Source organism: Poecilia mexicana, unplaced genomic scaffold, assembly GCF_051168715.1.
Source record: "Poecilia mexicana isolate PSO_F unplaced genomic scaffold, ASM5116871v1 scaffold_18, whole genome shotgun sequence".
Lineage (NCBI taxonomy): Eukaryota > Metazoa > Chordata > Actinopteri > Cyprinodontiformes > Poeciliidae > Poecilia > Poecilia mexicana.
Genome location: NW_028263387.1, coordinates 20,454,232 through 20,481,894, shown reverse-complemented (window position 1 = coordinate 20,481,894; position 27,663 = coordinate 20,454,232). Strand labels below are relative to the sequence as shown.

The following is a 27,663-nucleotide window of genomic DNA, read 5'->3' as shown; positions in this document are numbered from 1 at the left end:
AATCTGTTTTTTTAAGCTATTTTGCTTCTTTCTTCCCTGTGTCATCCCACTGTTTTTACACTCAGCTGTATTTATGGCAAATTCTGTTTGTATTTCCTTTCATGTGTGGATTACTTGAGTCCGGTGTGGATTTCATGTCAGCAGTCCTATTAGAAATCAATTTCCTGAGGAAAAACATTAATAGAAGTCATTCGCATTGCTCATCACAGAGGAATATTTTGTGTGGCGACTGTTTTGCTGCAGGACTGGATGAACGTGAACATGTGACTCACATCTCGGATTCTTGGAATCACCAGCTTGTTTTGAGAAAAAATGTAATGACTTAAGTACTTAACTTTAAACTTGATAACCATCTGGCTTTTCAGGAAGATGACAATCCTGAGTAAATGTCAGAGAGTCCAAATGAAAAGGAGCAGAGGACAAGAGCAAACTGGAGAACCTGAATCTGACAATGAAGAGCATTAATAAACAGGACGTGTTTGGAAACAAGAATCATCACAATGGAATCAGAAAGGTAGGCTTTGGTTAAAGGTTTATTTGTGCAGTATTTAATATTTGAAAGGTCAGCATCAAACCTCAGACCAAATGTGACTTTGTACTAGTCAATAAATCACACGAGAAGTAGATTTAAATAATTCCCTCTAATATGTCAAAGTTCTGAATGAAAATCTCCATATTTTATTCTTTTTCCACTTTTTATTGTCTTAAATTGTCTTTTAAACGTCTTTGATCGTGCAACCCTTTTGATGTGTGAAGCAGATATCCTGGCCAGCAAATGCGATTTTGATCTCAATGGGGTTTTAACTCGATTAAATAAAGGAAGTCAAATTAAACTGAATCAAATTAATGTTTATGTAAAACATGTTTATATTCTGAGAAATCAGTTTAGTTACAAACATATAATTTCTGAAATATTAAATATTGTGATTTGCTGTTTGTGGAAACATTTCCAACAATAATAGATTGAATGGCAGGTTTTTCTGTTGCTTTTCTTTTTGTGGTTTTAATGACCTTAATATTAATCAACAGCGGTCCCCCCACTCTATTTATAAAGCAATAAGAGACAGCAGTTTGCCTCAAGGGAGGAGTAGCTCATCTTGTCATCATGGAAACAATGACATCTTATTTTCAAAGTCATTAATATAAAAAAAAAATCAAACGGCATCAGTTTTTAGAAACACCTACCGGATAAGTGCACATGAGATCCACAAAAGAGCTTGGTTTCCAATTAATGGCCAATAGACGGACCTTTTGGTCAAACCACGCGGAGCCTGTGAGGGGCTATGCGGACACCGCTATGGAGTTTCCCAGTGAGTTATGGGCATGTCTTAATCACTTTTTCCCCTCTGTAGCTACACTGGCTTTGGTTGTTGGTCTTTTTCCTTGCTTTACGCACTGAGGGGGCTGCATTATGGGTTGATGTTTAATCTCTGTGTGTGGTACGTAAAAAAAAAAAAAAGGCGCGTGCTCGCGTTATCACCGTCTCGTCTCCTCAGGGGAGGTAAATAAAAAGGTTTTCCCAAAGCTCCCCAGTGATGAAGTCTGCTAGGGGAATGCTCTGTGCAGCAGGACGGAGCTGCGTGACGCTGCTGGTCGCGTCTTGGACCTTTTGGACATTTGACCGGTGCCCCAGTCGCTGCCTGCGGTGCACACGTCCAATGATCTCACAATGTGTTTGAAAGATGCCGCTGCTTGTCGCGAATGTTGCGGAAAACTTGTAGAGGTAAGAGCGAAATGCGTCCAGCCGCGCAGATGGCCATGTGGGCATGACCTGTCTGCACCGCAGCTCTGCAAGTTCAGGTTATTTGATCGTGTTTTATTAGCCTGTGGCGCATGAATGAAATGTGTAGGTAGTAGTAACTGCTTCTACTAACACAACGTCGTTTCTAGATTTTCGTGTAATTTTTCATTCATATTTTCTCGACTAGATAACTTTATATAGTTGAATGAAAAACCTGTTTTTCTGAAAAGTTTATTTAAGTATTGTTTGATAAACTTGGTGCTTAATGGGAGCAAAAGCCTCGGCAATAAACTTTTTTGCGTTATGCCTTTTTTTTCTAAAACTGTTTTAGTCTGAGGCAATCAGAAAACATTGCACATTGACTAATTAGAGGGACAAATTATTGTTTTAGTTGACACATAACTCTTACTGTTGTCTGGTGTCTTCTGTTGTAACAGAGGAAAGTCTTGCATTGTATGAAAAAAGCTTATAACTTGTGGGGAATGTTGGTAAAATGTGAGAATGACAATGCAAAGTGAGCAGAATGAGCTTTCTGTGATGATAAAGATTTTGGTGTTCAATATTGCTGAATAATCCTTTGTCATTTCTGAAGAAGCATTGCTAGTAGTGTTAATGATGTGCAGTGACATTAAGCTAAGTTTTTCTATAGGAATTATGTATATGCATTGTGTGATTTGGCTTAATCTTCTTTATATAAGACGTTTGACTGCTAATTAGAAAACTACATCCTTTTGGGTATTTGACTATTGCAGTAAGGCATTATGCAATCAATCAATGACTCAGACAATGTCTGTGCATCTTGGCACAGACCCTGTTAAAATAATCTCATTCTGTAGTGTAATCCTAGAATGAAATTAAATATTTGACAACAGGATCACATGATCCACAATGTGGTGTTAATCTTTGTCCAGCGTATTTGCGACATCTGGACACGCTGCTCGTTGAATGGTGCACAGATAAACTGCAGAGGTTGGTTTTGGGGCTCTTGGAAAGAACTTCCTAAACAAAGTAAGTTCCTGATTAGTTACACTGAGGTATGGCATCGTCTAGGGATTAAAATAGGATTTTTATCCTTTTTTGAGAGATGAACTGTTGCATTTGCAAAATGGAGAGTCAAGGAATGGATCATTTTGACCACTGGCGTTGCTTCAATACTGCTATCAGAAAGAAACTTTGCATACAGTGCATGAAAGTGACTTTGCCTTCATGTGCTTTGTGTGATGAAACCTCACCTTCTTGATCCAAGCAGTAAGGTTGGTTATCTGACTGATGCATTGATAAATGCTCATTAACCTCTTGTTTGTAGCTCAATGAGACATCAGAAAGATATCTCTTTAAGCTACAGGCAGAAGGATGGAAGGAAGATGCAAAAGGATTATAAAGATAATAGATAATATCATCATTATGTTGAGTAAAAGGAATGAGAATGAGAGACAAGAGCTGGGGAACATGAGGAGACATTGACCACCCAGTAGGATCTTCTTCATCTACGACTTGCAAGGATGCTGTGAAAACTTTGGTCATGCTTCCATGCTTTAATCCTCCCAGCACTAATTGCATCAAGATGATTCATCTTAAGAAAAATCTATTTGAAGACACTGATGTAAGCATTGTTGAAGCTCTGGACGAAATCGTTGCGACGTGCAAGTTTTAATTCCGACTTCAGCTGAAGATGTTTTATTTTCAGCTACTTGAAGTTCCCGCAGACAGCCCTGCCTCCTGGAGAGACGTTGAGTATTGATGACCACTGTGTTAATCAGTTTCATTCCCGAGGGAAGTCACCTTAAAAGTCTGCTTCTCAAGCATGACCCAGCAGACAGAGAAAGAGGGCCACTCAATGCTAAAGCTGATTGTGCAGGTTTCAGCACATACTTCTGTCAGCAATCGGGGCAAGAGGTTATCAGAAGCCGACTGTCGTAAAGGATTCCAGCAGAGCAGGAAATTCTAAACCTACCATGTTAAAGACCTTCTATTCCACAAAAGACATGCATGTAGTTTTTGGCTTATGTGCCCTTTGCCTCTTTTAACTGCGTCTCCACCCGTCCTTTAAGCTGGATCATGCTTAACAGGCATAAGTTAAAATAGCACATATCGGAAATGTAGTTGCACGTGTCCACATCCGTCTTTTCCAACACATGTGCAACATACCTTCAGGGAAGCTTTCCACCATCCAAAGTGCCACTACTTGAAGACTCATTGTGCTTATCTGAAAAAGGAACACTGTTTTCAGGCAGCTGATATTGGCACACTAAGCTGTTGGCTTGTAGTCTGGCCACCGTCCTGCAAATTCCACCACCTTGGCGAGAAAGTCTCGACAAAGTGTATGTGTGAATGCATCGATGCATTTGCACGTAGGCAGTGGTGTTGGTGGAAAGGTCACCGATAACCCTCGAGCTGAGTCACGCAACTTAGCACAGTCAGGACACGTGGGAAAGAGGCCATTCATTAGCCTGCAAAGACAACGCTTTGCACGTAGAAGTGGCAATAATTTCATTCTTGGATATTTAGTTAGCTAGAGAGAGAAAGATTTCTTTATTACAATTTATAGAACAACATGGAGCTATTTTTTTGGTTCCATGGTTGTCAAAATTAAAAACAGGACTGGTATGGAAGACTGTGTAATGTAGCTACATAACACAGACATAGGTCACTGAAATCTGCTTCATTCTGGAGCTTTGAAGTGATTCACTATCTCCAGTTGGTGACAGATGTTAAAGGAGACACACCTTCTAAAAAGATTCACTTTTATCTCGACAGTCCACAGATTATTTTTTACAAACGTCTTGGGATCAATACAATGTTTTGGGATGTTTTTGGCAAATGTGGTTTTCACCTGGGAAATCTATTTGTTCCTAATCACCTTCTAGTTGTTTAATTTTGGTGCTTTAAATGTTGTAGTGAACTTCTTTGAATCACTGAAGCACTCTTGCAGTCATTTTGGTCGACCAGCCACTACTGCGAAGCTTCACCGCTGATATTGGCGCTCACTGTGACGTGATTGCCCCAGAAACGGTTTTGTAATCTTTTCCAGACTGATAGACGTCAATGATTTTGTTTTTCGTCTGTTCAGGAATTTCTTTAGTTTGTTGTTTATTTGTTCTTTTAGACTAATTCATAATTTCAGACAAGTTCTCTTCTTAGTGATTTCTTCATTCTACAAAGCTGGCAGTAACCAGGATGTGGTGAATCACAGTTAATTCATAATTTGACAAGAAGACGATTACCTTTCCACATAAAGTCAGGCTGGTTTAGGGAATGAAAACCTAGTTTGAAAGCTGCGTAGTCAGGTTAAAATATTAAAATGTTCTTGATGGTGTGATTGGAAATGATGATTTGATTATCTGAAACACTTAAATGCAACAGAAAAAACAAAAACAGGAGAAATCTGAGTAGGCAAGCAGTTTTTCATAGCCCAATGTATAACACATATCTGACTTTTAAGTTTAGTTGTTTCCTGTCAGATGCTCAGCAGTCTGGGAACTTTTTTTTTTTTCACTTGTTACGGCTTGGAAAAATAATCAGTTCTTTTTATCATGCTTTTTGCGTCACACGTCCTTGCTCCTGTGACTAGGTTCATTCAGGATGTTGCACAGGGGACCAAGGCTGGGAGCCCACAGGACAAACTAAAATCTTTATCATAAATTCATCAAAATGTGGTCAGACATGAGTGGATGTTGCAATTTACTTTTATCTTTAGTTAGTTTGAAGGAGCATGTCAGTCTGACTAATGAGTCTGGAGCGAAATGAGACCTAAACAAGGCTCTTCCTCCAGTGTCTTTGTATTTATGTTTCTGTTCATAATCTAAGGCATCACATGTTTTCTTGAAAAGGAATTGCCATATCATGCTGAGTCATTCCTTCATGCTGACTTTACAGGTTGCCGCCTTAGAAATTCCCTTCTGGTATGCAGTATTTTCATTTCTGGGGGAAATTCTGACACCTACAAAAATCTTTTTGCTTCTGTTTGCGAAAGCCTGCTCCTTCAGCAGCTCTACCAGTATTGGTAAAAGTAGATATATCACTTTTATATAAGTCTAAGTGATGTGTGTAGCAGTTATGTGTAGTCAGTTCTGACTTTGAGCACTCAGCAGTCACAGTGATCTCTGTTTTGGGGGATTCTCATTGGGGAGTCAAGCTAGCAGCTAATCAAAGCAGGGTAACGGCATAAAATAATTTATTTGAATTAGATTATACAAGGGCAGGAAATATTGTCTAGAGAGATGGACAACTTGACACAGGGCAATGCAAACACTTAGCTTTGCAGGGTAAGTGATCAGTTATAAAGTAGTGACATCTGCAAGTATCTCTTGCAAAAGTTGCAAGTCATAAACAAAGACTCATGGAAAACTTAATGGGTCAACTTTATCATAATGTGGTACATATAGATTCCAGCTATTTGTTCACAAGTTACATAATTTGTAAAGTACAGGCACCAGAGGCTAAACATGTTAGCCTCATGAGCTAGCATCTGTGCCAGCTATGTTTTACCAGATAACTGGCACAGATTTTATGGGATTCTTTAATGGCTATCAGTTACCATAACTAATAACGTAATCAATTTGTCACTTTCCCTTTCTACTTGGTCAGTTTCACTTTCAAGTTCAGGCCTTTGGCGCGTGACAGCTTCAGACAATACCTTAGCTGTTCCTTGGACTGTCTTCTGATGGACAGAAGTCTTAAAAACTTTCCTCAAATACTTTATTTCCTTTGAATCCTAGGGAATTTTCAAAGTTTACTGGGATCCGTCTTTTTCATGTTATCTTTTGTGATGACATCTACATCTTCTGGTTTCTTGTCAATTTGTTGACTCTGTCAATTGCAATGATGTTTTGTTGATTTCCCATACCGTATTTTCTCTTACATAATGTCCAGAGGTCTTTGTCTCTCAGACCAGATAGGCCTCCAGCTTATGTTGTAGGACTTCACTGTAACTTGCTTGGCTATAAGGTTTTGTGGACATTTTGTCTGCATTTTGCACTTTGAGTTTACATGCTGGATTGTCACTTGGACATCTTTCCACACCCTACATCCTGGGTCCTTTCTGATGTGAATTGGACTTTTGTTAAGTGTCTGTTCTTGTGCTGCGTTAATTAGTGCCTATATAGCAGCGATCTCAAACTGCATTCCTGGAGGACTAGAATCCTGCAACTTTTAGATGTATTTGCTTCAACACACCTGGCTCTGGTATGAGCTCATCAGCAGAGCTCTGTAGAGCTTGACTGTATGCTAATGAGGCAGTTTCACTTTGTAATTCAAGAGACACAGACAGGACTCTCGCCGTCAAGGGATGTAGTTTGGGACCACTGCCCTATAGCGCCTATTTGTCCAAACCTTTCTTGCTTTGTGTGATTTCTTGATGTGAGCCATCTTTTCCACTTCCACAATGATTTTCTGCTGTTCCTTTTCTTACATAAGGTTTCTGATGCATGAGGCATTCTCTTTCGCCCATTTTGCCATTGAACTTTAATGTGCAAGACATGGAGCAGAGAGAAAATGTTTTATGAATATGTCTCTTTCACAGCACATGCCGTTCAGAGGGGACCTAAGTCATCTTTGATGTTTGCATGCGATCATTAGTTTTGAAAGCTTCATGGCTCCTTGCCTGTTTGTATGCAGGACTGTTCGCCTTGCTGCTATTAGTGTTGGAGTGGACCCGTCCAGGCCTACCGTCCCCACTAAGGCCAATCTGTGACCTGAGGGTCCTGAACCATTTCATTCAGGAAGCACGAGACGCAGAAGTCGCTATGGTGAGAGAAAAATGTATGAATGCAGTAAGACGCAAACTCAGTGAAAGAGAATTGGTGCACAGCTACTGGCATAAGCTCGGTTTGGATACGGTTAAGTAAGATGGCTCTAAAAGAGATGTTTATTTTCTCATTTCTTAGAAATCATGCAGAGAAGGATGTGGTCTGACAGAGGCTGCCTCTGTTCCCCAAACTACAGTCAACTTTGAGGACTGGGAAAAGAAAAATGTAAGTAACCATTGAGATTAGATAAAGAAAAATCTGTCATAAAAGTAGTGTTTATTATGCATACCGTAATTCTTCCTAGAGGTCATTTTATTGCTTGAGTGTCTTTTTTCCTTTCGGTTGGGAAGACCCGCGACTCCAGTTAATTACTTACGGAAGAGCTGATTACTTCCTACATCCTACGATCTTTATCTCCTGCTATAGACAACTCTAACTCCTTGGCTCCGTTTGTTTTTCGGGAAGGCAATGGAGCAAGCTCAGGAAGTGCAAACCGGATTGTGGCTTTTACAACAGGCCCTCAGCTTACTACGGACATCGATGACGAACTCAGAACTCAACAGCCACATAGACAGCGTCATCAGAAACCTACAGAGCATCACCGCTGTACTACGAAGCCTCAACTTTCAAGTGAGTCATTATGCGATAGAAACTTAAACAGGAATGTATGCTGCATTTCATAATTTCATTTTTTTAAACTGACAGAATAAAAATATGGGCTGCAGAGTGGTGCAGTTGGTACCTTCGCTTCACAGCCCAACTGCGGTCTTTCTTTTGAGGAGTTTGCATCTTTAACGGATAACTTCCAAATTGTAAAAACTTTTCCAGTTGGTAAACACATCAATAGATTAATCATTCTTAGGGTGAGCAATGTTCTTTTCATATTACATCCAAAGGGGTATCCTTAAATTTAAAAAATAGTGACTTTTGCCATCTATTCAGAGTGAGTCTGCAGTGGCCCTTGCTGGGCTGACCTAATAATTATCAGTGGAAAGACATTAAAAAGCATCACAGCCTCAATTCCCCTGCAACTGCCTTGTAAAATAACACCGTTTGAAAGAAAAAACAGCTAAAGCTCCTGTTTAAGAACTGAGATAGTCTTGCTTACTTTTTGCTTGAAGGGGGGAAAATAACCCCTTAACATGCATAATGGAGTTGAGATAGAAAGGGAATACTTTTATTAAAGAAAACAGAGCAACATTCAGTAGTAAAGTTTTTCTCTGGTGGATCTTTGTCACTCAAGATTTGAGGAGTTAGGAAATGCAGAGGTCCCAGCAAAGCACTTCTGTTGATTTGAGAATTTGAACTTTGACTGGACCATTGCAACACCTTGATTCTTTTCATTTTTAGCCATTCTGTTGTAGATTTCCTGCCATGTTTGAGATCATTGTCCTGTTGACACAGTTTGGTCCAAGCTTTGGCTGTCGGACAGATGGGCTCATATTTGATGTTAAAATACTTTAGTACATGATCGAGCTGTTTGTTGACTCACTGCCTGCAAGGTGTGCAAGTCATGTAGCTGGAAAGTGAGTCAAAGTCATCCACCTCCAGTAACATGCACTGTTTGGTTTTCACCAAATCTGATGCCGTACATCATGTCCAAACATTTGTACTTTGACGTAATTTTTCCAAATGAACAGAGTAGAAGTCTGCTACTAACTGACAGAGAGTGGTACAGCTCTTATATAGGCTTCAGTATATCAGCCCTTAAGGTTCTTAACATTTAACATTGATCATGAGAAAGGTCCTAGAGTCAGACTGTGAGAAAAAGTTTGCACCTCACATTTTTGTCCTTGACAGTTATCTGGGATGCCAGTTCCTTTCAGAGACAAACGTAGAGTTTCTGTATTTTATACAGGAGAACAAAAGTTAGTCTAAACCGTTGGGGAAGTTGTTAGTGCTGTTGCCTTTCATCAAAAAGGTCCTGGGTTTGAATCCTGGCCAGGCGTCTCTGCATGGAGATTGCATGTTCTCCCCATGCATGCATGGGTTTTCTCCACTAACATGGTTTCAAAGTGTGTGTTAGGTCAGTTGGTCTTTCTGTGTTGTGGTTAAGGGTGTGTGTGTGTGTGTGTGTGTGTGTATGCATGGAGGTTTGTCCTGACTGTCTCTGTGCCACAGGTCTTTTTAAAATCTTTTTCTTGTAGAACCCAGTATGCATGCTTAGTAAATTTGTGTCAAAAGCCAAATAAGGTAACGGATAACTTGAAGGATGTCATGAGACAACATTTTAAACTGTGAGCCTTTTAAGAAGAGGACGTATTAAGCCCTGGCAGCAAGTTTTTAGATTACTGCAGAAACAATGCAGCCTTTGAAAGTGACTCTAATGCCTGAGTTGTCTGTATTTGGGTCGCATCATGTTTCTTTGTATTCATTTCCAGGAATATACCCCACCTGCCAGTACTGTGGGACTGGAGGGAACATGGCGGGTGTCCACAGCAGCAGAACTGCTTCAGGTTCACCTAAACTTCCTGCGAGGCAAAGTACGCCTTCTTCTTTTGGACGCTCAGGCTTGTCAGCAAGAGGCCAGCTGATCAGGAGGCAGGCTCACTCCAAGACAAAAGTACTTTGTGTTTCCAAAGGCAAGTGGAGGAACTTGACTGTGTTTCCCTGCGCGATGGCAGCTGGATGCAGCATGGGACGGGTCCTCGACTGGAGGGGAAGGACTGTCCCAGCAAGGCTTTGGACGGACTGGAGACGACTGCGCCATGGAATGTAAATGTGTCTCGTGGACGTGTTGAAGCAAACCTTTCCCAAAAAGACGCCTTTGGAAAGCACTGCTCCAATCGCTGTTCTACAGGCACGCTCTTGCACTTTTTTAGTGGATGTTAATGTTGTGTGAGTTGAGACGGAACTTTTCGGTGTGTTTGTCTGTTCATCCTGGAAAAATAGAGTGAAACACCCTGGAAATATTGATAGGACTGCAAAGAAGCGACACTGGGACTTCACCAACATGCCTTCAACTGTTATTTAACTATGCCTCAGAGATATATTAGTCTTGTCTGTTGGAACTGGTCAGTAAATATTTTTATTGTGTAGAAACTATTTATACAGATTTTCTATTTTTAGGCTACTGTCTTTATGTAACAGGTCCTTACAGGTTTAAACAAGCACGTTATCATGCTCACTTTTTGTACACTGGAAATGTTGCACACGTGCAAAGACTTACTCTTGATTTGCCATATAAAGCTGCTCTTCCTTTTTTTTTCTTAAAGTTTGCATCTGAATGTCTGTGTTACGCTGCAGGGTTTTCTCTCACAGGCCTGTTGGAGGTATGCAAAGCTGATAGTTGCGGAGTGAGAGCCAGAGGTCACTGCGGTGGGTTACATGGGAACTGTGGACCGTTATCTGTGTTTCAGTTTCTGTCTAACCCCAACACTCATCCTGGCTCCATGCGCTGATAGCCAGACTGCCTGGAAAATTTTACAATTAACATCCTGTAGAGCCGTATTTGCAAACATGTTTCCAGAAACTGACGCTAACACTTGTTTTTTCCCCTTTCTCTGTCGTATGTCCTCAAACATGCAATCTTCTGACCCTGGGAATTGTAGGTTTCTCTCTTAAAGGGACGCTCAGCTGTTTCACAATAATTAAGTATTCTTCCTTGTTTATTTTCCTGTATTTTTATATGTTGCTGCGCAAATGGAAGATGTTTTTAAGAATGCATGTCTATTTTCTTTCCTGTTTTTTTGTATTGTTTTGTCCCATCGCTGCAAAATCCACAGTTTAAATGCAAAATATTGTTCTTGGATAAAGAGAGGGCAGATGAAAATACGACAACAGGAAGTCTGTTCATTTATCTGTTAGTAGGAGGCCTGCTGTTAAAATCTAAACACCTTACACTGAACACACCGACTTCATGACGCTTCTGCACTGAATCGGTCATGTTACATATATCCTGTATTTATTTTTTTTCTGCCAATGATGTAGAAGCAGAATTTGAAGAAGTTTCAAGCAACTTTTATTTTATTAAACCAAATACAGAATCTTAAGTGGATCAGTTTTGATCACGGAAACAACAGACATCTGTTTTAAAGGAGAAGCAACAAATAAATTCAGTTCAAGTCTCGCTGACCCTTCGCTGAACTCTGTAATGTAAACAATGATCATATTGCCAATTAGATTAAATGAAGTTTAACTGCTGAAAGACTCACTGGAGCTGAACACCGACATCTAGTGGACATTGACAGTAACAGCACTCACTTTAACAATTGGAAGATTGATTTTCTGATTTTTTTTTTTTTTGTGGACAATGAAATACACCAGTAGTTGTACATGTTTACATGCGTTTCCTCCTCATCAAGCAAATATAATACATTAAACACATAAAAAAAGGAGGATTTTAATGATTCACTTGTAAACACACACATGCCCTCCTGCTCTTCAAACCATGAGTCCAAACGAAAAAATGTCCAACAAAGACCACAAGAGAAGTACAACAGGAAGTACCTTCAGGTCACTGGGGATCAGGGTAGAAAACTTTGATATGAATGGCTGAGTTATTGCGTGTACGTGTCATGGGCTCCCCCGCCTCGTCGGGATCTTCGGGCTCCAGGTCGTCGATGAGCTCCACTGTGGAGGTGTTGGCCGCCAGCTGCAGTGCGCCCTGACTGCTGGCCTGCAGCTGCAGGGCGATGTTGATGGCTCTGTTGATGGCGAGGCCCAACCCGTGGACGCAGATCTCCCTGTGACCGCCACCGTCCAGCAGCTTCTGACAGCGCGCCAGCTGGGCCCGGAAGTCGGTCTTCATGTTAACGTAGACGTCGTTCCGCCTCTTGGGAAGTTTCCGGGGCAGACGCTTCCTCAGGGTGTACTCCACTGGATCCATCTCTACGGCTTGGGAGCTGGACTCCGTGTGGGACGGGTTGCTCTGGGGGACGGAGGACATCCCGGGGTTGCGTGGTTCAGTCATGTTTCTGAACGAACAGTGACGATCCAGAAGAAGAAGGCTAATGGAAAGAACATGTGGCAAACTTATTAAAACAACCAGTTATAGGTGAACAAGTAAATGTACAATACAAATGTTTCATTTATTTAATCTCAGAAGTTAAAGAAATTAGATTAAAAATACTTCTTTGAAAAGTGGGTATCATTTAAAATACAAAAATAAACCTCCATTAGGGAAACTGGTGACAGTTGCAAAACTGTAGTAGCTGCTACAATTTCACATACATCTGTTATAAAGACACAAAACTGTGGCTAGTATTTAAGATTTTGATCAAATTTGGAGGCAACTATTTTAAGATAAAGTATAAAATTAAAGCAACTGAAAGACCAGCAATCCTTTCATTGTCCTTGCACATAAAAAAATAACAGAAAAAAACTGAAAAATGCCAGGCCAGGAGAGATTTTCTTTTTAAATGATGATCAAACTCTTTCCTGACAGGAAAATGTATCACTTTTAATCCAACAAGATAGGAGGGAAGTCTAATCTTTCCATAACTATCGATGATAAAAAAGTGAATACTGAATATAAAACACAAAAACGTCATTAATCAGATTTAAATGATCCAATTTTCCTCTAGATCAGGATGTCAAACACTAAAAAATATCTGTTTTTGTTTTCCAACTTTTTATTAAATGTATTAAACTATGAAAGGGGAACAGATGAGAGGAATAAACACAGTTAAATATCAGCTGGGAGATTAATTTGAACAGATTATCTCAAGCAACTGAAATATTTGGTTCCACCCACGTAACTAATAAAATATAAACGCAAACGTTGTCCTTGATGAGAGGAATAAATACAGCTAAAGACTTGCTGGTAACTTAATTTGTTCCCGTGTTGTGGAGGTGGAACAGATAATTTCAAATAGCTAGAATAATTTGACCGGATGGAAATAGTGCGTACCCACTTTACCGGTGGAGAAGCGAAGCGTCAAACGCGCTACGTTTTGCTTGTTTTTCACCTGTCTGATAGTTGCATGTTCACTTAATGGCGGTCTTATATGATGTCGTTAACTGTATAATTTCTGTTCAGAAAGAAACCAGCGTCCAACTGAAAATACAAAATGTCTCAATCGAGATGAAGTAACGGCTCAATTTAATTAAACCACATTGACTCACTACCTAAGCGTTGTAGTTTCTTGTTTCGTACCGATAAACTGTGAATAGGAAGAGCATAATTACCTTCAGAGAACAGAATCAAGATAAAACGTTGCTTTACGTGGCCGCCATCATAGTTTTCCTGTACACAACAGGAAGTGTTCCATCCTAACCCGGAAGTAAAACAGGTTGGACCGGTGAGTGTTTTTTTCCCCTGGTTTTTCCGTCTATTTTATATATATATTAGACTCAGAGACAATATAAATGGCGTCTGACGAAAATATAGACTGGGGTACCTGTGAAAAAGAGATTTGTCAGAAGGTCGAGACTTTATTAAAGAATGTACACTCTGGGCTCCCTGATCCACTGACGGACGCTGCGAAATGCTGCCTGGTTAAAGGAGACTATCTGTACTTCCATTACGGCTGTGATGGACAGGATGACAGAGGCTGGGGCTGTGGATACCGAACCATTCAAACCATGGCTTCGTGGATTTACCTGAACAGGTCCACAGTTCAAAACCAGACCAGAATTGCTCCAAGCCTCCCACAGATCCAGCAAGCCTTGGTGACAATGGGGGACAAGCCAGGCTCCTTCTCAGGCTCCAGGGAGTGGATAGGGACATTTGAAGCCTCCCTGGTGCTGGACTACTTCTGCGATGTTCCCTGTAAGGTGGTGCATGTTAGAGGTGGAGGAGCAGAGCTGGAGAAGGTTGCAGTGGAGGAGCTCCACCAACATTTTGAAAAGCACGGTTCTCCTGTCATGATGGGAGGAGACAGGGACAATTCCTCTAAGGGTATATTAGGAGTTTGTACTGGGGACAAAGGGAGCTATTTGCTTGTTGTTGATCCTCACTACTATGGGAGACAGCTGGAGAAGACAGAGCTGCAGAAGAGAGGGTGGGTGGCTTGGAAACGAGTCTCATCTCTGGATCAGTCCTCGTTTTATAACCTCTGTTTGCCTCAGACTGCTGCGAAGGGAATATAAGACCTCAAGTGCAAATAAACTGATATTGTTCCAATGGGCAGAATGTTGTAACATGAGTGCCATCTAGTGGTTGAAGTGTGAAAGTGTCTGATAAGTTTGTACCAATAAATTCCTCACACACCCACTTCTGACAATTATTTAAGAAGACAATTATTAAAGAAGTTAATTTCCTTTTTCAAAATCAAAACTGTCTGTATTACGTGAATTAATTTACATTATACATTGTAATCATAGGCCAAATAATAATCTCCAGCATTTTGGGTAGACATTGGATCTTTATTAGAATTGAAATATATATTGTTGAAGTAAAAGTATGACAATTCATTGTTTTTATGCTGTTCTCAAATACAAAGACTTGTCTTTGACCATGTTATACTTTTCCATATTTCTATCATTTATTTGATCAAAGAATTGGGATAAACAGAATATATACTACTAAGTAAAACAATGGGGCAAAACATCAAATTAAAGTGTATCCAAAATGGGACAGAGTTTCTCAAACCATTAAATTCCAAGCATGTCAATCTCTGACTTATTCTTAAAATTAACTCCTAAATTAATAACACACTTAAAAGCTACTATTACATCAATTTCCCTAGTTGTCTGGCACACAGTCGTTATAGAATATCTGGAAGTTCTTGTCCACATCCATCCTCCCTTTGAGGAACTTCTCCAGGTTCTTCAGGGGAACCTCCACCATCTGGTTGTTGACACGGTCGTTCAGCCCGTATGCCCCAAACACGGGGAACTTGTAGCGCACAAAGTACGGCGCATTCTGGTCGAACTCCGTGCAGCAGTAAGCCGACCACATGTACTCCGGCACGGCCACCCGGTCCATGTTGTTGCGGCGGATCGTGTGTCCGGACGTGGTGACCCCGGTGATGACGTAGGCCTTTCCTCTGCAGTAGTTGTTGAGTCGTTTGCGGACGATGTCCTGGTGTTCGGACCATGGACCCAGGTTGAACTCCCTTATCTGAGGAACCACGTTTGTCAAGCTGTAGGTGGAGGCTTTGTCCAGAGGGTCCGCTTGGTGCTCGTCGGGGTTTAGTTGACCGCGTTCGTACTGAACAACGTCGGCGTAATCTTCGAGGACGGCCTGGGTGTCCTCGAAGTTCATGTGCATGCTTGTAGACTGGGGGAAAGGCTCCATGTTGCTGCTGCTCTTCTCTGATGCCAACTGTTGATACAAGAAAAATGTAACCACAAACTCAGAAAGATAGATTTGTATATGTGGCATTAGTGACACTATCTCATTGAGACTTATCCTGTACTCAGCAAGGTAGCTTATCTCAAGTTGACCTAAGTAATAGTTCTTCATGTCCATTAAGTGTCTACAAATTGCAAACGATACCCTGCTAAAGGATCTACATGGACATTTAAACTAAAAGCTATCTCAACCAAAACAGCGTTTTGTTGTAGAATAAACTGAAACTCACCTGAGGCTCAAACATCCAGGGGAAGTCCACCTTCTTCTCCCCGTCTGACTTCTTGAACGTGTACGCAGAGAAGATGGGGATGTGCCTGCGGGGGTCATACACTGTGGCGTAGCGAGGTTTATCCTCGTACCTCTGGCAGATCTTCTTAAAGGCGTTGCTGAGATAACCTCTCGGTGCAGTTCCCATGTACAGGGAGTCCTTGCAGCGCTCTGCATGGTTGAAGTCACTTACTACTCCTGCTTGGACTCCCTGCAGCGCCACGGAGGTCAGCACCATCACAACAGCTGACAGGGAAACGGCACGGTTTGCAGATGTCACTCTCATCTCTGCAGCTTGTTTTTCTCTGTTCCTGTAGATCTTTGTGAACCTCCTTGTGAATAAGGCTGCGAGTCGTCTACGTCTAAAAGGCACAGCCTCGGTTTCAACTCTATCAAACTCAACATTTCCCTTCCTGGCTCATCTGTGCTTCCAACTGATCTCCCATTGTAAGGTCTTTCCATATATTCAAATTGCCACAAGTGTAGCTGTATTAGTTTAAAGGCAGTGAATGTTATCTGACACTGAGAGCATTTTATCGTGCCCCTTTTTCTCATTGCTGACATGACATAGTAGCATTCATGGAGGTGTAATAATAATGGGTTCAGCCCAGCAATTTGCATTTGAGTTAAATGTCACTACAAACTTAAATAGAATTAAAGTGTGATCGATTTTTACGTGAGCAATGGAAAAACATCATCAGAGAAAATTAATACAAACTGAAAGAAATGCAATCTGTGCACAAAAATATGTATCCTTTTGAATAGTTTTTATAGATGAAGACCTGTTTAAAAGAAGAAACGCTGTAAAATCATTGCTCAAAATTGATCTTTCTTGTTACATCACATGGTTAGCAAGACTTCACCTAAATGGACAGACTTCTTCTCTCATTTTATGCTGGAAATGAACAGCTGAAAATTCTGAGAATACTTTTACAAATTATTGGTTTAACATGCTTCTGACTTTACTGTTCAGCAGCTTGATGACTTTCACTCTCTGATCTCTATTAACTCATTTTAAGACCTTTACTCAAATTCTATATACCACTCAATAAAAAGGTTAAACTAAAACCAACAGTCAGATAAAAACAACAACAAAACTAAGTAACAATGTTGATCTAAGGATTCCCGTGTTTAGAGTAGGTATCTTTTTTAAGGTTAAGCGTATTGAATTTCCAACATTTCAGAGGTTTAATCTCATGTCTATAGTTGTAATCTTTTTGATAAGACCTTATTATGTGATATTTCAAGTCTTACAACATGACCATTGTGATGTGTAGAAGATTCATTCATCTGTATTGATGATGAATTAATGATCTAAATGGAATAACAGGAACTTTATTTGGAACCATATTCACATTTGTAAATAAAATAAAAAAATTTCTAAGTTCTGAAAAAGCCATGTTTGCATCTAGGTTTGAGTTGAATTTAATTTTAAAATAATGTTGAAAAACTTTAACATTCATGAGAGATTTAATTAGCACTGAGAAAACAAAATGTTTCTCAGCTTCAAGCTGTTTTTCTATTTTATTTAATTTTTTTGTTTGGTGTCTATATGCCTCATTGTAGAGTTGTATACTGCTCTGAGTTCAATGGGGCGACTTTGAACTATTGTCTGCAGTTGAAAACATTATTTGCTGATCCAATACGTCAGTTTTACCAGCATGAATGAGATGAGATCAATAAATCAGAACTCCTTGAGCTTTCACAGCCAAACTGTTGACGTTTGCTCTTGAAAGGTAGAAAACGTTTACTGGCTTTTATCAAACTGGTTTTCAAAAGTGCTTTTGAAAAGCTGCTGTTGTAATGGAAAAGTGTTTTTCCAATACAAGCTACAGACATCTATTCACACAAATGTTAGCACATCAGTTCTCTTAATGGGAACATGGTGTTCAGGGTCCGATCTGAAATTACTTCTTCATCCTGTAGAGAGAGCTGACAGTGTTTTATTAACTTCATGTTTGAAAAGAAAGCCTCCAAAGACAGTTTGATTGAATTGTTTATTACAATATAACGTACCGATGCAGTTACAGAGCGGTCGTTAATCAGATAAAATCACGCTAAAACTCTGTTCAGAGTTCTGAACGTGTCAAGAAATAACCTTTGAAAACAGGTAGACGTTCAAACAGGTGAAACAGATGATTTAGGAACGTTTTCTTTGTAGGTCAGAGAAGTTTGCTCTTCTTTTATGACCCATGCTTAAATATCTCCTTTTACTATCCTTCTCTGGCTGGTGTCCTTTTGCTGATTAATGAGCTGTGGAAGTGCAAAAGTAGAAAAGTAAACCTCATACTTCACTTTTATGCTCTGTTTTTATTAAGTGGGAATGTTGGGGAACTTTATTTGTATGAGTGGTGGTTTGATCTAGTCCATGAACGTAACTCCTAATATGTCTTGTCAGTCATTTTCTTTCTTGGTTTTTTCTTGAGGAACTTTAATTAGAAAAAGAAAGTTCTGCAACCACTTTCACATATTATGCCAACAATTAATATGTGTGTTTAGAACAAACACAAATATATATAGTTCATGATTCAATTCTGTTTATTTGCTTATATTTTAGTCTGGTAAGCTGTACACTATGTGTTTTGGAAACAGTGGAGCTTTATTTATTCTTCAAATTTACAATCTATCTACCTCATTTCAAAAATACTTTTCCTAATCACTTCTCATGGATGGTTGGGGTTTGCAGTCTCCTACAAAAATCTGAAAGTTCTGGTTCACAAACGACTTTCTGAGAAACTCCCTGAGCTTCGGGACGGAGGTCTCTACCACCTCGTTGTTCTCGTCCCCGTTGAGGGCGTAGTGAGCAAAAGACGGGAACTTGTATCGCTCCGTGTAAGGCGTGTTGTGGTCATAATCCACGCAGCAGTAAGCCGACCACAGGTAGTCGGGGACTGCGATGCGGTTCATGTTTTCCCTGCGGATCATCGTCCCTGACTTGGTGATCCCGGTCACTACGTAGGCCGTCCCGCGGCAGTAGTTGTTAAGCCGTTTGCGGACGATGTGCTGCTGTTTGGTCCAGATCCTGTCGTTGAAGTCGGGCACCATGGGGACGACGTTGGTGAGGGTGTAAGTGGAGGCCTTGTCGTCGGGTTCGTTCTGATGCTCGTCCGGGTTCAGCGTCCCTCGCTCGTATTGTATGGCGTTGGTGTAGTCGTCCAGAATCGCTTGGGTGTCTTCAAAGTTCATGTGCATGTAGTTGCGTGGAAACGGCTGCATCTCGCCTGTGTCAAAAGAAGTGGACAACTGTGCAACAAAAGTAAGCAAACGAGACAGTAAGCTTAAAATTAATACATGCCAACTGGCATGGTGCTTCTTGATTCAGGGTTTTAGTTTTCCTTACCTGTGGCTCATACATCCAGGGAACATCCACACACTTCTCCCCGTCCGAGCGCTTGAAGGTGTAGGCGGAGTAGATCGGAATGTGATCCTCAGTGCTGTACAGAGTCACGTAGCGCGGCTTCTTGTTGTAAAACTGACAGATGTACTTGACGGAGGGGAGGTCCAGGGCTTTCGGTGGGGTTCCCATGTAGAGGAACTCCCTGCACTCTGGAGACAGCTCTTTCTCCACTCGCCCTCTCACCGCTGAAGATGTGAGGCTGGCGATCAGGAAACCCATCTGTAGCCAAAACGCCATCATCCAAATGTGATCTGAAGTCTCTAATCCAAGTCCAGAAGCCGCTGAATGTTCAGTGTCTCAGTCAATAACCGAATGTGTCTCAGTGTGTCCGGTGGTGTTCAGTGGAACAGCTAACACAGGGTTTCACACCTGTCTTCTGTGTAATCTGGAGACAGTATGCAAAGCAATGCTGTTCTTGCGGTGCTGCAGTTCCACCCACTAGAGTCAAACATTCAACAGCCAGTGGGAAAAGGTTCACGATCAGGTTTATCTTCTACTGGTGGGAAAAGACGATAGAAAGACCTTCAGTCTATCTAGAGATGCAGTAAAGCTTTCTTTTAAAGAAACAAACTTAATCAGCAGCTTGAAATTTCAAGCAATAGGCTGCAGTTACACGCAATCTGGTAATATATATAAAAAAAGGATTTTTTGGAGAAAACATGGGTAGAAAATAATTGTCTAATTGATAAAGTCCTAGCCCAACATAACTCACCAAAGAATAAAGAAGTAGGATATAATCTTCCATTTTAAGAAGTGCCCTAATGTCAGTTGTATGTTAGATCAGCAGGAATTAACAGTAATGTTGCATCTAAAGCATTGGGATCAGGCTGTAACCACATCATAGGACCTGGTGAATTTTATGTGAAAAGTGGAAAAACAATTGTTTCAGTTTTGTTAAACTGGAGGGAATGACAATAAAAGTTGCAGAATCCATCCTTTTAACATTGATTTTATTGTTTATTCTTTTCCCTATTGTTTTTTTTTGTGAAGGGTCATTACATACAAAGCTCAAGACATCAACAGACAGTACTTTATGCAGACACAATCTAAATATAGCCTCTAAAGTTGGGAAAGAATTTAATTTTTAAACAGTCTTCTCTTTCTAGCATCGATAAAAACATCGCTTTAATCAAAGTTCGTTAGCCTTATATTTTAACACTGTTCTGGTTCAAGTATATTTGAAACATTCCCAGTTATTCGGGTTGCAGGTCAACCCTCTGCAGGTCTCTTCGCTTCTTTTCGATGGTGTTTTCTGACACACAGCCCTTGTAGAAAATACTCATGTCATTTTCAAAGTCTGTTTGGCTCTTCAGGAAAGTCTCCAGTTTCTTTAATGGCACCTCCACCACACTGTTGCCCGTCTGTTCATTCGGGGCGTAGCCGCCATAGCTGGGGAACATGAATCTCACCTCATACGGTGAGTTACGGTCAAACTTTGGGCAGCAGTATGCCATCCACACGTGTTTTGGTATTGAAAGACGGTCCCTGTTGTCGCGCTTGACGGTGGCCCCTGAAAAAGTTACTCCAGTCACGATGTAAGATTTACCATGGCAGAAGTTGTTCAGGCGTCGGCGGACCGTGCCCAGGTAAGAACTCCAGGAGGTTTCCAGGAAGTCAGTGATCAGGGGAACGACGTTGGTGAGGGTGTAGGTGGAGGATTTGTCGTCTGGATCTGCTTGGTGCTGGTCGGGGTTCAGCGTGCCTCGTCTGTACTCTACAGCATCTATGTAGTCCTCCAAAACGGTCTGGCTCTCCTCGATGAGAGGAGAAACGTCTTCCGTCAGAGGGAGCACCTTCATGTTGCTGCTCTCTGATTCAGTCACCAGCTGCAAGTTAGAGAGAGAAAACATAATTAAAACATAACATTTTCCTCAATTTTAATGCAGTTTATTTTTTTTGGAGTGCATAAATACTATGCTACTGTTTCTTAATGCAACATAAACACCATACTTGTCGATTTTCAGTCACAATCAGGGTCTTTTCCCCAACTTTAGAAAGCTCTAAATTTTATCTAAAATAATTTATTATCTCTTATTTTCAAGAATCAGATTTAATTTTGATCAATTAGTTACTGACATTGGTCAAATAGGTAATCATTCAGGTACAGGAACTGTGTAGGTCAAGATTACATGTGTCATCATAGCTACTATTTTATTCATTTGATCTTATGCAATCAAAACTTTGAATAACCTTTACAACAATTTACACCAATAACAAAAAACATGACGGTGGGAGAAGTCATTATTCTATGATTTCATCAAACTTTTCAAATGAATCCCACTTTCTTCTGCCTTCTCTACCTGAGGCTCGTACATCCACGGCGTGTCTGCCCTCCTCTTCCCATCGGACTTCTTAAAAATGTAAGCTGAATACAGAGGGAGACGCCTGCTGCTGTCGTACAATGTGGCGTAGCGCAGTTTGTCGGCGAACTTCTGGCAGATCTTCTTCGGGCTGGTCCCTCGGATCCCTGCTGGAGGCGTTTGCATGTAGAAAAAATGGCTGCAGTCCCTGAAGCTGTTGGACACGGCAGAGCTCACCATGTACACAGAGCAGGACAGGATGTAGGCACAAAACAAACGCATCCTCACGGCGGGGCACAAACTGAAGCAGACAGGGCTGGGAATGTCTTCCATTAATAAATTCCAGCATGACCGCCGCTCAGTTTAATGCTTTTTCCTGCGTTTAAGTGCTGCTCTCAGTCTAGAGGAATGTAATGGAAGTTAGACGCAGACAGAGTATGCAAATCACCAGAGTTTGAGAGCGGGTTTATTGGCTGGTTGGAACTTATCTGGTCCAACAATGACAGTGCAGCCAAGCATCACTGAGCTCACTGTAAGGGGATAAAACGGTGCACTAATCCTTGATGCAACTTTATATTTTAAACTTAACATTCATTGTAGACGTATTTTTTGCTGTTTTTTAGTGATTGATTAGCTATTCAGTTCAACCACCTGCCTTCAGAAGTCTCCTCTGAGCAGAAACTGTTAGGAAACATTTGTAATTATTGTATTTTTTTAATTATTTTTTTACAGGGTTGTTTTAACTTATTTTTAGGTCTTTCTCATTTTGTCATTTGCATCATGTGACGGCTGTTTTGTTGGCAGCACTTTGGTCTTGTGGAATGAATCTGCTGTGCTTTGCTAAGAAGTTGACCAAAAACCCGAGCCGATCACACCTTCAGCCTGCAATATTTAAAATCTAACCAGACGGTTTCTGTGTGATTCCTGAGCTCCATGCTGTTCTCCCCCGTGACTTTCCTCTGACAGGCAAACTGTGATCAAACGTCTCCTCTGCTGAATTTTTTCTCTCTGTTCACATCGAGTCTCGCACTAAAAGACTTCCTCTTCCTCTCTATCAGGCTGAGGAATCGTTTACCGTGATAAGAAGTTCTGCAAAAGCCTGAGCTGATCGCACCTTCAGCATGAAGCGATTAAAACCTAACCAGACAGTTCCTGTGTTGTGATGCCTGAGCTCCGTGATGTTCTCCTCATTTGGCTTCTTCTTACAGAGAAACTGATAGCAGAGTTCCTCTGCTTAAGATGCTGGTTTATGTGTCCAACCAGATACTGAAAAACAGACTCTTTAAGCAAAACGTGTGGTGTGTGTATAGTTGGCACATGAGGGAAAGATAAAAACACAGAAATAATACCATATTAGGAGAATATTATAATTTCTCTGCCCTCTTTGATGCCCATCAGAGGGACTTTATGTGCAGCTATAAACACTTGTCTTCCAGTCGAAGCTCAGAGTAAAGACAGTCATGTCAGGGTAAGCTACTGAATCAAACAAATTCTGCAAAACAAATGTTTTTAATTCAATTTTTACAACTTATGCTGTGAACATTTAGATATTTTTATATCAGTTCTTGGTTGATCTTGCTGTAACTTGATTTATTTGGCTTTTGAAATATTAAATCGTTTTTGTTTGTTTGTTTGTTTCTCAAAGACTACATGTTTGCATTAAGCCAAAGTTACATGTGGATTTATTCTCACTGCCTGTAATATAAATATTGACAAAAAAGACAGAAAAACAGATTATGTAATAAAATTAACTTAACTAAACAATTTAAAATGAATTATGCCTGACTGGTGAAAGGGGAATCACATTTTTCTATGTGAAAGAAAACCAGACAGCCGTATTATTTTTCTTCCACCAACAGTTAATTTTTTTTTTTTTTTTTTTGCATGTATGATCTTTTTTGTAACGGATTGTTCACATATTTCAGCGTCCTTCTCTTTTACCAAAGCACCTTCTTTTATCAAGGCAAATTCTTCTTTGGACATGCAATACGTTTTGATTTTCTGCTTTGCTATGTTAACATATTGCATGTTGAATTTATTGTCAACCAGCTAAAAAAAAGAAAGAAAAGAAAACACTACAACATGATTCAGTATCATCTGGACAAAAAGTGTGACCTTCAGGACTTTTGGCCTGCCAGATTTGGCCCGTGGCTCAAAACATTTGGACATCATTGGCATACCAGAGAGTTTAATGTCAAAAATGTCTAACATTTGGTAAATTTTCACAAAAACAAAATGTACACATTTTTTTTGGCGATGAAAAATGACCAAAATGAGCACCAAAACTGCCATAAGATTCAACAAAAAAATAAATAAAAAAGGATAATAATAAGGCAAGACTGAATCCTATCTTTAATTCAACTTGATAAATCTGCATAATTCTCACATTAGTTCTAATATTTAATCTAATCTCTGCTTCCTTTATCTCCAGCCTCTCAGTCTCAGCTGCTTGCTGCCTGCCTCCCACTCAGCTGATCACCCCAGTCCAAGCTGACCAGTGCAAAGCTGCACAAACAGCCCCTGTGACCATGCTAGCAGGACATGGCTTCGATGTGGCCACCCTGCAGAGTAAGACGGCGTATGTCATCGACGTGAACACCTGGCAGAGGTCAAACAGCTCCTGCACTCTGTGCAAAATCACCCTCATGAGGGGGGAATCTGCAGAGGCTCCCAGCAGCTGTGGAAATCTGGAGTTGTCACGTTATCTGAAAGCCTCCATGAATCCAGCAGTGCCTTCATCCTGGAAGACCTTGCTGATGTGGCGCCCAGCTGGAAGCAGGGCTCAGACCTGAACGACGTCACGCTGAGAACGGGAGGGACGCAGTCTGAAGCTGCCATCAGAGGTCAGTCCAACCAGGATAAGTTCAGGTTTATTAAGCAAGAACTATGGAGATCCTAATACAGGCGAGAAACTAAAATCCACAAAACCTAAAAAAAAAAAAAACCTCAGTAAATATAATACGCTTTAGTACTGAGTAGTAACTGGAATGTCTTATCTGACTTTGACACTATATATATTGTTACCTTGGTTTGTGAAATTAAAGTCAAACTAGATTAAATCAATTGTGTAACTTACTCAACTGGTGATTTTACCTGATAATACATTTCTTTTGAGTTTTAAATCTGTTTTTCATCCAATGAATTGTTTCGGGTCTACATCTGTTCGATATTTTCTATTGAAACCCTTACAGACCTAAAGATACTCCAAACAACAACAGGCTAAAGTTTTTTAAATGACTCATTCAAAACATGGCTGCATGGCTTGCTCAATGTCCAACTGAAGAAAAATAAATAATCACTGGTTTAGGGTGTTGAGGTTTGTCAGGGACCCAAGGCGAATTTAAACTAAACTAAACTGCTGTGAAAAACAAGCAGCAGATTTGAAAATTGTTTGAAATATCTTTTAATGTAGGTTTAAAGTATGTATAAATGCCTTTTCAACTTTAAGTTGTACTGCAACAGGGTTAAACTTTAGGGTTACAATAATCCAAAACTAAATGTTCTATGTTCAGCTGTTTTTTGCACAACATATCTTGAGTTTACATGGTTTAAGAAAGATTTAAAATTTATTCACAGTGTAAAACTAGCCAACATCTTAACATAACATACATTATATAGCACATTTAATGATTTATCTAATAAACTGTTTTCCTTCCACTTCGGTTTCAATGTGAGAAAAAACCCTCCACTCAACCCAAAGTCTGTCCGGTCGGTTATGAGCCTAACATCCCTGTGAGATGAGCTACATGAGGTTTCTGGCTTCATTTGGTACACACTACATGCACAAAGTTGTTCTGGGAGGCAAAGTGGCAAGCATAAGTTCTGTGCAAATCTGCAAAGCAACATTAGAGGGTTTTACTGAAATGGAGGAGAGAAACTGAATGTCGAGGCGGCTGCCCTGAAATAAAAGCCCAAGCGACTTACTGCCACACAAACCCAAACCTGAAAAGTTTCAGAAGGACGTTCAACCAGAGAGTCACTCAAGAGGTGGGGGGGGCAGTACAGGTAATAAAACTGACCCTCTCTTCTCTTTCACTGGCTTTGAAAAGTGGAAGAAAGGCTTGAAAATGAAACCAGGTATCATCAACTACAGCCTGGTACTTCTCTACCAACTGGTCACTGATCCGGCAAAGAAAACTGGACTAAAAGAGGCGAGCGAGCACTACATCAGACAAAACACTGTGAAGAAACTCTGCTCTAACACCCAGCTCCCACTATCTGTGTGCATGTCGCCCCAGCAGTCACATCACTGCAGCGAAGCCCGGCCCACCTCACCGTCACGGTCAAGTCTGCCAGCGGCCTGCGGGGAGACGTGTTCACAAAAACTGACACCTTTGTGAAAGATTTCCTGGGAAACCAGACGTCCCAGACCTCGGTCGTCTCCAACGACGACAGCCCACAGTGGAACGAGGAGTTCCACTCGGGAACAGTGGAGCTGATGCAGAAAGTTTGAGGTTTGGGACGATCACTGGTCGGACCGACAGAACGACCTCCTGGGGTCCTGCGGCACCACAATCCAGGCGGGGTCCGTTACGTCCGTGTGCGAGATGAATCATGGTAACTTTTACTTCTCCTTTGCAGCTGGGTGCACCCCAGGGCTGAGAGGAACAGCATGTTCTGAGCACAGTCACCTGTAAGGAATGAATGGAAGTGATTCTTCATGAACCACAGAGGAAGAGAGATCCAGTCAACAAGTCAATTAAAATAAGGCATAAAGACGTAAAAGTGTTTTTAACTGGGAATAAAACTCTGTGTCTACAGGGGTAGTTGAACATTTTAGACATGTGTTTATGCTAGAAGGTAATAATCAGTAGGTAAACCTTGGTGACCTTATTTAGCAGTAGTCAAGATTAGTTGGGCAAAGAGAATAAAGATAATTTAATACTTTAAAACAATGTTAAAAACATCATGGCGATTGAGGCAAACTCTATTTCAGATCGTCATCCAGTTTGTACTGAGTGGTCACCAGAAGTCAATAGTAGTTTGCACAGAAAAAGGAGATTAGAAGCTGTGTGCCACCAGTGATCTTAACATATGAAAGATGTACTATAAAGCAAGAACATCAAAGTGTTTCTGATCAGAGTTACAGCCTAGATGAAGAGTAAAACTGTGCAGAAATCAGTAAAATGGAGCTTTCAGTTATAACTATTACCGTGTTATTGAGCTATTTGATTTTCATGTTGACATTTCCAGCAGATGAGTTAAATAACATGCAACTCCAGAATGGCTGAATGACTTTAGACCCAAACTGATTTGTTGAAACATTTATGACTCTTTTTCTCTTTGCATTGTCCAGGAAAATGTGCATCGTGTTGTAAGGAATTTAAACACAGGGCTGAAAGAGCTTTAACTAGAAACTTCTTCAAGACTAAAATGTTTCAGTTTATCAGGCAATGTTTTAAGGAATGAATGACATGATTAGCAATTTTGTCTTTATAAAGTTGTCCTCTTAAGTTGTTATGCATGTATCAAACTGTTCTGTTCAGCTTCATTTAAATAAATTGCTCTAATAAAACTTTGTCAGAGGAGTTCTGTGAGTTTGTCTCAGTAAACAGTTTCAAGGTTGTCCCTGAATCTCTGATTCATACTGAATCATAGACAAACATGTTCTGTACCATTTTAAACCATTTCCGGATGTTAGTTTTCTTGTATTTAGGTAAATTTAGAATGGAACAGACATAATCTCAAGTTGAAGCATGTAGATTTGCACATTATTAAAAATATAAAAAACTGAAAATAAAACAAATATTCTGTAAAGATGAATTTACAATACAAGAAAAATAATGGGGAGTTACTGAAAACGGGACGCTTAAATCCAAAGAAATTACAAAATGTGCATGTGTCGACCTAATTCTTCTGTGTGTGCAAACAACAGGAATCTGCAAATGCAAATTCCTGAAGAAGACTTACATATGGGGTCCCGACCACAACTTTGGGAATTACTCGAGTAATTTATTGGGACGCACCTGCGT

General features: G+C 40.4%; 6 protein-coding genes and 1 pseudogene across 7 annotated transcripts; 3 read left to right on the top strand and 4 right to left on the bottom strand.

The window, feature by feature from the left end:
* Window positions 1–570: 570 nt before the first annotated feature.
* epoa (erythropoietin a) lies at window positions 571–11,557 on the top strand. 2 transcript variants are annotated; one of them, XM_015010479.2, is made up of 5 exons: window positions 571–1,310; window positions 7,358–7,488; window positions 7,627–7,713; window positions 7,954–8,118; window positions 9,870–11,557. In XM_015010479.2, the coding sequence occupies exons 1-5, from the start codon at window positions 1,199–1,201 to the stop codon at window positions 10,020–10,022; spliced, it is 648 nt and encodes a 215-aa protein (XP_014865965.2). In that variant the 5' UTR covers window positions 571–1,198; the 3' UTR covers window positions 10,023–11,557. The 2 variants fall into 2 exon arrangements, with proteins under 2 accessions (XP_014865965.2, XP_014865966.2); XM_015010480.2 differs by lacking the exon at window positions 571–1,310 and adding an exon at window positions 1,411–1,723.
* pop7 (POP7 homolog, ribonuclease P/MRP subunit) lies at window positions 11,427–13,708 on the bottom strand. The gene is made up of 2 exons (XM_015010481.2): window positions 13,618–13,708; window positions 11,427–12,437 (listed from the first exon to the last, which is right to left on the bottom strand). Exon 2 carries the CDS (start codon window positions 12,398–12,400, stop codon window positions 11,945–11,947), a length of 456 nt encoding a protein of 151 aa, XP_014865967.1. The 5' UTR covers window positions 12,401–12,437; window positions 13,618–13,708; the 3' UTR covers window positions 11,427–11,944.
* On the top strand, window positions 13,704–14,644 carry ufsp1 (UFM1-specific peptidase 1). Its single transcript, XM_015010478.2, has one exon. The coding sequence runs from the start codon at window positions 13,798–13,800 to the stop codon at window positions 14,518–14,520; it is 723 nt and encodes a 240-aa protein (XP_014865964.2). The 5' UTR covers window positions 13,704–13,797; the 3' UTR covers window positions 14,521–14,644.
* A 131-nt stretch (window positions 14,645–14,775) lies between these two features.
* On the bottom strand, window positions 14,776–16,458 carry LOC106932011 (endonuclease domain-containing 1 protein-like). The gene is made up of 2 exons (XM_015010474.2): window positions 15,957–16,458; window positions 14,776–15,697 (listed from the first exon to the last, which is right to left on the bottom strand). The coding sequence occupies exons 1-2, from the start codon at window positions 16,278–16,280 to the stop codon at window positions 15,116–15,118; spliced, it is 906 nt and encodes a 301-aa protein (XP_014865960.2). The 5' UTR covers window positions 16,281–16,458; the 3' UTR covers window positions 14,776–15,115.
* A 1,519-nt stretch (window positions 16,459–17,977) lies between these two features.
* Window positions 17,978–19,835, bottom strand: LOC106932010 (endonuclease domain-containing 1 protein-like). Its single transcript, XM_015010473.2, has 2 exons — window positions 19,335–19,835; window positions 17,978–19,237 (listed from the first exon to the last, which is right to left on the bottom strand). Exons 1-2 carry the CDS (start codon window positions 19,629–19,631, stop codon window positions 18,647–18,649), a joined length of 888 nt encoding a protein of 295 aa, XP_014865959.1. The 5' UTR covers window positions 19,632–19,835; the 3' UTR covers window positions 17,978–18,646.
* Window positions 19,836–20,363: 528 nt separating this feature from the next.
* On the bottom strand, window positions 20,364–23,068 carry LOC106932009 (endonuclease domain-containing 1 protein). The gene is made up of 2 exons (XM_015010472.2): window positions 21,692–23,068; window positions 20,364–21,217 (listed from the first exon to the last, which is right to left on the bottom strand). Exons 1-2 carry the CDS (start codon window positions 22,022–22,024, stop codon window positions 20,585–20,587), a joined length of 966 nt encoding a protein of 321 aa, XP_014865958.2. The 5' UTR covers window positions 22,025–23,068; the 3' UTR covers window positions 20,364–20,584.
* A 998-nt stretch (window positions 23,069–24,066) lies between these two features.
* On the top strand, window positions 24,067–27,210 carry LOC148154154 (perforin-1-like; annotated as a pseudogene).
* Window positions 27,211–27,663: the final 453 nt, after the last annotated feature.